Source organism: Vigna radiata, chromosome 5 (assembly GCF_000741045.1).
Source record: "Vigna radiata var. radiata cultivar VC1973A chromosome 5, Vradiata_ver6, whole genome shotgun sequence".
In the NCBI taxonomy this organism is placed as follows: Eukaryota; Viridiplantae; Streptophyta; class Magnoliopsida; order Fabales; family Fabaceae; genus Vigna; species Vigna radiata.
Genome location: NC_028355.1, coordinates 15,187,765 through 15,198,698, shown reverse-complemented (window position 1 = coordinate 15,198,698; position 10,934 = coordinate 15,187,765). Strand labels below are relative to the sequence as shown.

Genomic DNA, 10,934 nt, shown 5'->3' with positions numbered 1-10,934 from the left:
TAGTTTAGAATATCATTATTTTAGTTAGCGTAGTTCTTTAAAAAAAATTTGTTTTACAATTTATAACAAATAGTTTTATTTTTCCTTTTAATATGAGTTAGTATAGTTAGTATAGTTTCTAACAAATCGGTACAATTCGGTTTGACTCGGCGCAGCTCGGCTAGGCTTGTCTGACTTGGCTTTGTTCGGTTTGGTTTGTTTCACTTCAATTGAATTTGGTTCGGTTTAGTTTGATTTGACTCAGTTTGGTTTGCCTCGGTTTGGTTCAGATTGGTTTAGTGTGATTCGGTTCGGTTCGGTTCGACTCGGCTCGGTAGGCTTAGTGTGGCTCGATTCAGTTTGGTTTAGTTCAGTTCAGTTTCGTTTGGTTCGTTTCAGTTTCATTCGGTTCAGTTCGGCTTGGCTCAACTCGAATCAGCTAGGGTCGGTTTGGTTCGATTCAATTCGATACAATTTAGTTTGATCGGTTGGTTCAATTTGATTCAGTACAGTTCAATTTGATTTAGTTCAGTTGGTTGGCTCAACTACGCTCGGCTCCTATAGGCTCAACTCAGTTCAGCTTAGTCGAATCAAATCGGTTCGGCTCGTCTCAGCTTGACTAGGTTCGGTATAGTTTGGTTTAGTTCGATTTGATTCGGTTCAGTTCAAATTGGGTTGGCCCAGTTTGGCTACGCTCGATTCGGTTTGGTTAAGTTCGATTTGGTTTGGTTTGGTTAAGCTCGATTTAGTTCTATCCATTTTAGATCTTTTTGGCTCTTTTCAATTCGATTCTCTTTGGCTTGGCTTGGCTCATCTCGGCTCGGTTCGGTTCGGCTTGTCTAGGTTCTATTTGGGTCGATTCGGCTCGACTCGGTTTGGTTCGGTTTGGTTTATCTTGGCTCAGTTTGGTTTGGTTTGGTTTGGCTTTGATCGACTTGGCTCGAATCGAGTCAACAATGCTAGTCTCGGTTTGATTTAGTTTTACTCGGTTCGGTTTGATAAGTCCAGTTCAATTCGATCAGGTTTGGTTTGATTCGGTCAGGTGCAATTCGGTTCAGTTCGATATGTTTGGTCCGGTTTTGTCCAGTCTAGTTCAATACAATTCGGTTTGGTACGGCTCGTTTGTCTCGGTTTGACTCGATTCGGTTCGGTTATGATCGAGTTGGTTTGATTTGATTCGGTTTGATTCGAGTCATTTTTGTTTTGTTTTAATTTTTTTTATAAGAATTTATATTGATCAATGATCTAATTCACACGATCGTATAGAATTTCCTATACATTTAGAGTTTATGAGTTTTTAAGGTTTTTTTAGAATGATTTGATATTTTTTTTTAAAGTAAAGAATGCTAAATTATTTTTTTTAAAGTTTGTGTTAATTAATTGGTTGAAATTATGATATTATGCAAGTATGATGTTTAGTATCTTTAAATTTGTTTCGAATTTCTTGCCATTTGGATTCTTTTTAATGAAAGCAAGTATGTCATGGATAAAGTTTTCTAAAACAAGAAAAAGTGAAAGTTAAATTATATTTTTTATTTTAAAAAAGAGAGTGAAAGTACCATTACAGTGGAATCCACACACGTGGTGGTGGTTAGGTGAGTTTTTTTTTTATTACTACTGTTTATTAACAGTTAACAATTAATATATTAATAACGATAACAAAAGTGGGTCATTTTTTTAATGTGGAACATGACTCGATCATAAACTCAACTATAGTGTAAGAATGATGATATGTATTTTCCAAGTAAATAGGATTTTGATGAACATTTTAATAGTTTTTTTCTTTACAATAATAAACACTTTATCTTATTTTTCTAAAAAACTTTTCCCGGAATGTATCGGTCCAACTTTTTGTTAAGGAAAAAAAAAACAGGTGATATAAAATGAGATCAATAAAATACATGAGAGAGACATTTTCATTAACAAAATATTTTATTTTTTTTCAATGTCATTAACTTAATATTTGTAATAATGTTAGGGAAAATGGAAGAACAGAGAAAAACAAGAATAAGCACAAAAAACATAGTTTAGTTTGCAGGAAGTAGCAGTCTTTTTTGTCCAACAACCTATGCGAGTTTTTGGACACAACGAAACCTACCACCATTTTCTTATGTTCCTAGTCAATTGTCCTGCCAGTTGAGACTAGTGACAATCACAACTACCTTTCCCTCTCCAAAATCAACGTCTCTTCCTTGTACTCAATACATTACCTTCGCTTCTCTATTTCCGTCGCCTTTTTCATCTTCTTCTTCTTCTTCGTTACATTCTCTCCTAACACTAAACTCACTCTTTCTCTCTATCCACCTCGTTTTCCTCGCCACGCCTATATAAACCAGGTATATCAATCTTATCACATTTTCATTGCTTTTTCCTCTGCCTCTTTTATTTCCTTATTTGCCTCCTGGGTACGCTCATATTATTTTGTTCGTGATTTTCGTCTTAATTACTTGATTTCAATAAACTTAATTTAATTACTTCCTCTTTTTCTGTTTGCGTATGAAACTTCTATCTGGTGTTTCTCTTGTTTCCTTGCTATATTCCTTTTATAGATAGATCTGCTATCTCTTTGTAAGGAACCATTTTTTAAATTTCCCTATGATGATTTAGATAGTGATGTAAGGTACTTTTTTTTTTTTTTTTTTTTTTTTCCTTTCTGGCATTGAACATTCTTCCAAGCAAGTATGTGTTTGCCGTTTCCTTGATTCAAATATGGGAGGGTACATCATAATACTAAATAAACCTACATATTAGCTGCATCAATTGGGCACGACAACGACCCAGCACTGTTGCCCTTTGATCCTGATTTTTCAACTCTAAAGGGGTTGTCTTACTCAGGTGTGTTGCTTTCAATTTTCAGATAATGGCTGCTGAAGTATATTACCAGGCTATTGGCATCGTGCAGTCCCATTCTCATCTGAATAATTTTAATCGTCACCAGAAGCACCAAAGCAACATAGTGAGATTGGTGGCTAGGGATTTTGTCAGTTGTAATGGCTTGTCAAGGAGAAGTACTAACCGGTCTGGCCGGAGGAATTGTACAGTAATTCGATCTCTAGCTTCGCAAACATCAGTGGTTGATCCGGTGTTGTCTCCTTCAAGAAGCAACGCTGGTGACAGTAACAAGAAATCAAGTAAGATGAACACTCCTGTTAATTATATGTATTACTGGACGGCTTTCTTTAAATTGCTTCTTGATGTTGAACTCACCAAATTTGAGGTGGTTGCAACATCCAAGAAATTTAAGTTGTTAGTTGGATGTTGTCTTATTGCTGTTCAATATGTTTGACTTCAGATGAAGCAGCTTTAATCCTTATTCGGCATGGCGAGTCATTGTGGAATGAAAAGAATTTATTCACAGGGTGTGTTGATGTCCCTCTAAGCAAGAAGGGTATAGATGAAGCAATTGAAGCTGGAAAAAGAATTAGCAGCATTCCTGTTGATGTCATATTTACATCGGCTTTGATTCGTGCACAAATGACAGCCATGCTTGCTATGACCCAGCACCGTCGTGGGAAGGTAACGCAAATGAACCTGTAACTATTTTTTCTTTTTCAAAGCTTACGGCATACTAGTAAGCATACCATATCAACGAATCAAAAAAACTAGTTCATAGAAAAATTCACCGGTTTGCTTGGTGCTAATTATGTACATAACAGTGCACTAAACTCTAGTCTAGACAATTTGAAGAAATGTTTTTACCTGCTGCATTAAAATTTTGAAACGTTGTTTTCTAAATATTAACCGTCAACTTCCCAGTAGGTCCCTATCATTTTGCACAATGAAAGTGAACGAGCAAAGTCGTGGAGTCAAGTTTTTAGTGAAGATACAAAAAAACAGTCCATTCCAGTCATAGCAGCTTGGCAACTAAATGAAAGAATGTAGTAATCTTTTTCCTGTTTCCTCTGTTTAAAACTTCTGCTTTACAATGTCACAAATAACTTTAACATATTATTGCCATACCATAATTGTTATCCTTTCAGGTATGGGGAACTGCAAGGTCTCAATAAGCAAGAAACAGCCGACAGATATGGAAAAGAGCAAGTCCATGAGTGGCGCCGGAGTTATGATATACCTCCTCCAAATGGTGAAAGCTTGGAAATGTGTGCCCAAAGAGCAGTTGCCTATTTCAGAGACCAAGTAAGTGGAAATATAGTTTTTGTATAATTTTTTTGAAAAGAATCTGATTTGTAAATTACACCCCTCCCTTCCCCATTTTCCTACGTATTTGATGTTTAAGTTTTCCAGACAAACATGGTGAATGTTTCAACTTGATGTTCCTCTCAACTCAGTAGCTGAGTTTTAGTCCACTTACATGTGTTATATGTTTGATGTTTTACGGAACTAATGTAGTTTATAGCCTATATATGCTGGAGAGGAGGCATTTATGTGGCTTGATTTATGCTGTTTAGCCAAATTTCTGGTATGGTTGAAGACAGCTTGTAACATTTACAAGGAACTGATTCCATTGACATCAATTCCGCAGATTGAACCACAACTTTTATCTGGAAAGAATGTTATGATTTCAGCCCATGGGAATTCATTGAGATCCATTATCATGTACCTTGATAAATTAACTTCCCAAGAGGTAGCTGGAGTATTCAAAATTATTCTCTTAAGTTTGCATATGACAGTACATACTCATTTTGTTTTCTTTCACCACCAGGTCATTAGTTTGGAACTGTCAACTGGAATTCCCATGCTTTACATTATCAAAGAGGGAAGATTCATTAGGAGGGGAAGTCCCATAAGGCCTTCTGAAGCTGGAGTTTATGCCTATACAAAGGTATGTTTTTTATGTCAGCTGTTGTATCCTACTTTTAGGATGTATTTTATATCAGCTTTTATTTAAGATGCAATTTTTCTTTTTTTAATGAAATGTAATTTTTTTTAAGGGTAGATATTGTTTTCTGGAAGGTTGCTACGGCACTTGCAGTCATCTATAAATAGAACATCAAATGGTTTTGTTTGTGAAATTATTCATCATGTGTATGCTATGTTTACTTATGGTGTTAGTTATACGTGTTCTTATTGTTGAACTATGAAAGGTTCATTGTTGCTCCTCCTGGGAGAGACTGTAAGCTTCAAGTTTGTTCAAATTCCATTGATTAATTAAATTCCAAAATCTAAACCTGATAGAAAGCTGTTGCACTTTGACTTGCTGATTTCTTCATTAAAATCTTTCCTTTGGTTTCAACTAGTCTGGTTGATTAGCATGGGCGACACGTAATAGTAAATGAAATGAATCAGTAATATTTTCTGAGAACAAACTCAATTATATGTTAATTTTAGGCTGGTCTTGATGCCAGAAAAAGTGGCATTCGTTCCTCAAATTTCTGACTTGTACTGCGCATGAAAATTAATGTATACAGACGGAGTTGGCACTTTCTGGCCGCTCTGATCTATTATTAGTTATCCATCATCTGCTACTTGGATCGATGCTTGTTATGATGTTGAAATTCCGGTCCTTTAAATCTTCTTTTGAACTAATTTGGAAAGGCACTGACAACTTTTCTTGTTGACAGCGTTTGGCTCTTTACAAGCAGAAGTTGGATGACATGTTCCAATGATATATTGTTTAGGTAAAGCAGTCATTGATTATTTTTTTCATCTTATGACACTATCATATTCTTAATCTTAATATGCTACATTCCATTATTTCTCGCTGTTTCAGGAAATGCATAAACACACATTTAATCAGAAATGTCACAGTTGAATCACAAAGGGGGATATATTTTCGTTGGCTCTGTTAGGTCAACAATATTTTCAATGTTTTAGTAGTACAGTTTTGAATCAATATATATATATATATATATATATATATATATATATATATATATATATATATATATATATATATATATATATATNTATATATATATATATATATATATATATATATATATATATATATATATATATATATATATATATATATATATATATATATATATATATATATATGTATATATATATATATATATATATATATATATATATATATATATATATATATATATGTATGTATGTATGTATGTATGTAGAGATGAACTCCCATTTTTATGTATACTTATTTCAAAAGGTTTTCATGAGACTGTTGATGATACTTCTTATGACAATTTCAGGTCCTTTATTTAATTGTAAATCAGTTCTATTGTGAATTTTGCTGGATATTCTGAATGTTTTGTTAACTTCCTACTTATTCTTGACTACTCTTTGTACATCTCATTTTCTCCCTCCCTTCATATACAATGAAGATTAAAAAACTAAAGTTCAGACAAGTCGTAATAATACTAGGTTTTTATTTTTAGTTTATTAAAAATACTTAAAATTTTGCCTGCTTGCGATGTAAAATATTGTCAATCACATAAGAAGCTGATATGAATTTCTTGCCAATGTCGAAGCTCAGAAGCTTCAAGCCACTAGGCAATGTTGTTGTCATCATTAATCATACATAAAGTTGATACATAATGTTCTTGAATTAGGCTTCAAACTATAGCGTCATAGTTTCCTGCTGCATTACAATTGACTCAACACTGATTACGTATGTAATTTCTCATCCCAATGCGATCGAATTTTAAAGACACCAAGATGTATTGATCAGTTAGGAACAAGAATTTTCTCATTGTTGGAAGCATCAGAATCTGCATCTAACCTGATTGAATCTAAGGGGGCATTGTGTGAAACTGATGACAGAGACTTGACCGGTGTCCAGAAAGAAAGTTTCTTACTGTCATCCTCTTTCATTCTCTCAGCATATTTATTAATGTCAACTCCTGTTTCTCCTTTCCCCCCAAATGCAGATTCAAGAATACTCTGATCAAACAAATCCTCCATAATCTTCTTTGTACTGTGGTCGTTTGAATAGCCAAACTTTATTTTGTTATGAGTCTCAGTCTCTAAAAAGGGCTTTACCATCTGCAACAATTCACTCTCACGTTACAAAAATAGCACTAGATATATAATCACTCTTAAATAGCAGCTAACATCACAATTGAAAAACCAACAATATGCACACACATATTCACTCTTAAATAGCGGCTAATCACAATTTAAAATCCATAATATATACACATAATCACTCCTTAATAGCAGGTAACATCACAATTTAAAAATCAACAATATAAACAAGTACACAAACACAAATAAAATCTTCTACGGATCAGCAGCAAAAAAAGAAGGCATCAGTTAAGAGAAAAGATCGCAATTCCCCTTGGTCATCCATAGTAGCATAATATAGTCTCTCTGCATTTAACACTTCACCAAGTGGACGCAGACAAATCATATATACCAAAGCAGCGTGCATATAAAACACTATACAGAAGTGCTACACTGAAAAGTTTTCTATTTAGTTACCGAGAAAAATGGTTGGAAGATCATGGGTGCATTGTACAGTATTGCCAAGCCCAGCCGCTTTGGATAATACTCTTGCACCACATGGGCAGTTTCGCGAGCAACCTTGACTGATATATTTGACAACTTGAAACCCTGGAAATCTACCAACCAGACCACCTGTTCCTGGTTTGGTGCAAGATTGAAAATGGCGCTCTCCATGCAGTACACAAAATGCTTAATCTGTCCTTGTGTTGACTTGGAATTCTGCAGTTCAAGAGTAGACGGCAAATGAAATTAGAAATGAAATTACTTACTCTAGTGTTGGAAGTCCCACATCGACTAGAGATGAGGCCATTTAAGTGTATATAAGTGGGTGCAAACCTCACCCTACAAGCTGGTTTTGTGGGGTTGAGTTAGGCTTAAAGTCTACTTCTAATATCTAGAATCATTGCCAATTAACCTTGTTGTGGTTTCTCAAAGTTTCTTGATTGCAAAGGCTTTAAACTAATCAAAATATAACATATACTAGAAAACTAAGGAGAGAACATTTAAGAAGACCAAACTATTAACAAGATACTGTAAAACAAATCCATTCAACAGTGTTTTTATGTGGTTCCTTTTTCTCATTCTTTCATTTAGTCATTCCAAGGGCCGAATCTTACTTTTATAGGATCTCATCCTTATCAAAATAAACAAGATAGAGACTGAAAGTGATTCTCAGAAGAAACCTGGAGACAAGGTCTCATTACAAGCACTGATCTCCCATATTTGTCATGATAATTTGGTTTATACATCAACCCTGTCTTTGCTTCATCAGCAACCTCTTCCTGTATTAAGGAAAAATCCATGCAAATATAATTTTACAAAACAAAATGTCACAATGCGTGAAAATGGACAATAGACGAAAGCATGTCTAGCTCACACATTCCATGTCAGACAATAATGAAACAGACATCAATCTTAAGAACAACATTAGAAAATCAGTTACAGCTAGCTTATCTAGAACACTGTAAAATATACCAAACCAAGGCAAGCAGTTATGGCTAAATCTTTGTTTGGCAGTTTACCCTTGCATTCTCTCAGGTCTGTTGATAGAGTGACGGACAAGTGAATATGGAAACAAATCTTCGTTTAACCAAGTTTTATTAAGCGAGGACTCATCCCAGACATGCATTTTCTCTTAAAACATTCATTAAAAAAGTGAAGACAATTAGTAACATACCCAGCGAATCTCTTCAGGTTTGTATTCTTTTCTCCATTTTAGGCTCTGCTTCAACATTTGAGCTGCCTTGATGACATTCCAATTTCGTGAGCTTAAATACCTTGCGATGGATGCATCAGTACAGTACAGAGATTCCTTAGCTGATAATGGCCCTATCAACCTTCTCAGCTCAGCAATCTGGAAGAGCAAATTATTGTACACTGGTATTTTCACATGCAACAACAGTAATAAGTATCTCAGATTCAAGGAGTGTAAAAACAATTGGACATACCTTTGCCTGATGTTCTTTGGAAATCACCATCTTCTCATGACCGTTAGAGGCAGCTTTTTTCGAAACCTCACTCATACTGTTCACTATATATAGAGACATAAAGAATTAACAATGAACAATTGAACGGCGCAATGGCCACAGTACCAATTTCTAGGAGCGATAGTTATTCATCTTCGTTCCGAATAACTACAGCGCCAAAACCAACAATAGTAAGTTACCTTATGTGACTAAGGAAGCTAAACCGAGGGAACCAAAGTGAATTCTGGGAGATCCTTAATTGTGGTTTCTTCATTGAATTGTGGAATTCATTTTATAGCCACTCTTGTTGTTAATTACCATACTTAGTAGTTAACTCACAGTTATAGCTCAATTTTGTTAGCAAGTTCATGTCATTTGTTAGGGTAGTTACGCGCTTGCAGTATTCTATTATGTCATGTTGCACATATAAACTTAACTTCCCTCATATACTATTTCCATGCAAGTTCTCACCTTCAGCTCAAGATAGTAGTTTTTTCTTTCCCTTTCTCCCAATTCTTTTTTCTTCTGTACCATATTTTCCAACAGTGTCGGCTATAAAAGTTAAACAATACAATTTTTTAATTGCAATAAAAAATTGAGATCTGACCCCAGAGACCATGACACAACAAAACATAATAAAACAAAGTAGAAAGATAATAAAAACCACAATAAACAGCAGATACACAAACAAGTCTATACCATTTGAAAATCACATCAAACTGACTTAATTTAGATTAATCCTCATTTACCTTTCGTATTCACCCTTACATCCTTTGCAACGCAAAGACATCATTCAATACCACTTGGAAATTATATTAAATTAAACCATTGTTAATTTTAGATTACTTGTACATCTTGACATTTCACGCTCTCTTCATTTCTTACAGATTACGTATACCCTTTACATTATAAGGCACACAATGAAAAACTTAACTCTCAAGAAAACGAAGAGTGGTTAAACCCACAAAAAACGACAGTTACAAGACATTAACTCTCAAAATACATAGTAAGCTCGGAGCAAAGAAGAAGAATAAAAAAGAGGATACGATAAAGTAGGTGTTAAGAAAATGGAAATAAAGTGGTACTAGGTGCTGCTAAGATGAACATCTCTCACCTCAAGATCAGATCGATAAAACAATATTTAGAAAACGATAAGGAAGCAAAGAATTCACCTTATGCGTTCGCCAAGCCGGTGGTAGTGTGGATTCTGGTTCTGCTCGTGGCTCTGCTTGTTTCCTAGTGTATTATGCAAGACAGTTACATTTACCTTATTTTAATGTGATCCAAATTATGCGGTGTGCTACCAAAACAAAAAAAAACATGGTCCTAAATTTTTAGGTAAAAAAATGGTTTATATTCTAAATTATTTCATAATTTTTTATTATCTTGTTGAATTATAATTTTTAATTAGTGTTTTTTATTGGTTTTTTTACAGAGCCAGTTGTATGAGTTTGCAATTCGAATGGTGTGAGTGATGTCTAAAAGAAATTGTGAAAGTGTATCTAAATTGAGCGAATTTGTAGAGGTGAAAACAGTGATTGAAAAATATAATTAAAGAAACTAATTGAAAAAACTAGTTTCAAAGCCTGTCAAAATATTGACATTTAAAGAAAAGGAAATCTCATCACGTATCAAACTATTGTAACTATTTAATTTTTGACAACATTAAAAATAAATATAAGTTCATTAATTCATTTGTATAAAATACATAGTGACCTAATTAAAATTGTTGAATACTACACCAACTTATGAAATAATTTAATAAATTGTAATACCTATCTTAAAATTAATTACTGGAATTTTTTTTTCCAATAAAACTGATTCTATAAGAAATATGTTGAAAGTTCCACATCCACTAGAAAATAAGTTAATTTATAGTATATGAATGGGTGCAAACCTCATCTTACAAGCTGATTTTGTGGGATTGAGTTAAGTTTAAAATTTATTTTTATTATGGTATTAAAGCCATTGTTAAAAGTCTATGCTAACGATATTTATGTTTGTTAGACGTATTGTTTCACCTGCAGTGCAAAATACACATAAAACAAAAGATAAAGTGTGGGTAGAGTAAGGATGGGCAATCCAATAACAACATATATAATTTTCTTCACA

The 10,934-nt window shown here is 33.9% G+C and overlaps 2 protein-coding genes across 3 annotated transcripts; one reads left to right on the top strand and one right to left on the bottom strand.

The window, feature by feature from the left end:
• Positions 1 to 2,038: 2,038 nt before the first annotated feature.
• LOC106762730 (2,3-bisphosphoglycerate-dependent phosphoglycerate mutase) lies at positions 2,039 to 5,768 on the top strand. 2 transcript variants are annotated; one of them, XM_014646772.2, is made up of 9 exons: positions 2,039 to 2,315; positions 2,837 to 3,110; positions 3,272 to 3,495; positions 3,739 to 3,857; positions 3,960 to 4,116; positions 4,463 to 4,564; positions 4,643 to 4,762; positions 5,502 to 5,558; positions 5,651 to 5,768. In XM_014646772.2, exons 2-8 carry the CDS (start codon positions 2,840 to 2,842, stop codon positions 5,544 to 5,546), a joined length of 1,038 nt encoding a protein of 345 aa, XP_014502258.1. In that variant the 5' UTR covers positions 2,039 to 2,315; positions 2,837 to 2,839; the 3' UTR covers positions 5,547 to 5,558; positions 5,651 to 5,768. The 2 variants fall into 2 exon arrangements, with proteins under 2 accessions (XP_014502258.1, XP_014502259.1); XM_014646773.2 differs by lacking the exon at positions 2,039 to 2,315 and adding an exon at positions 2,358 to 2,384.
• A 562-nt stretch (positions 5,769 to 6,330) lies between these two features.
• Positions 6,331 to 10,136, bottom strand: LOC106762731 (random slug protein 5). Its single transcript, XM_014646774.2, has 6 exons — positions 9,995 to 10,136; positions 8,805 to 8,887; positions 8,534 to 8,710; positions 8,040 to 8,138; positions 7,333 to 7,575; positions 6,331 to 6,894 (listed from the first exon to the last, which is right to left on the bottom strand). Exons 2-6 carry the CDS (start codon positions 8,877 to 8,879, stop codon positions 6,577 to 6,579), a joined length of 912 nt encoding a protein of 303 aa, XP_014502260.1. The 5' UTR covers positions 8,880 to 8,887; positions 9,995 to 10,136; the 3' UTR covers positions 6,331 to 6,576.
• Positions 10,137 to 10,934: the final 798 nt, after the last annotated feature.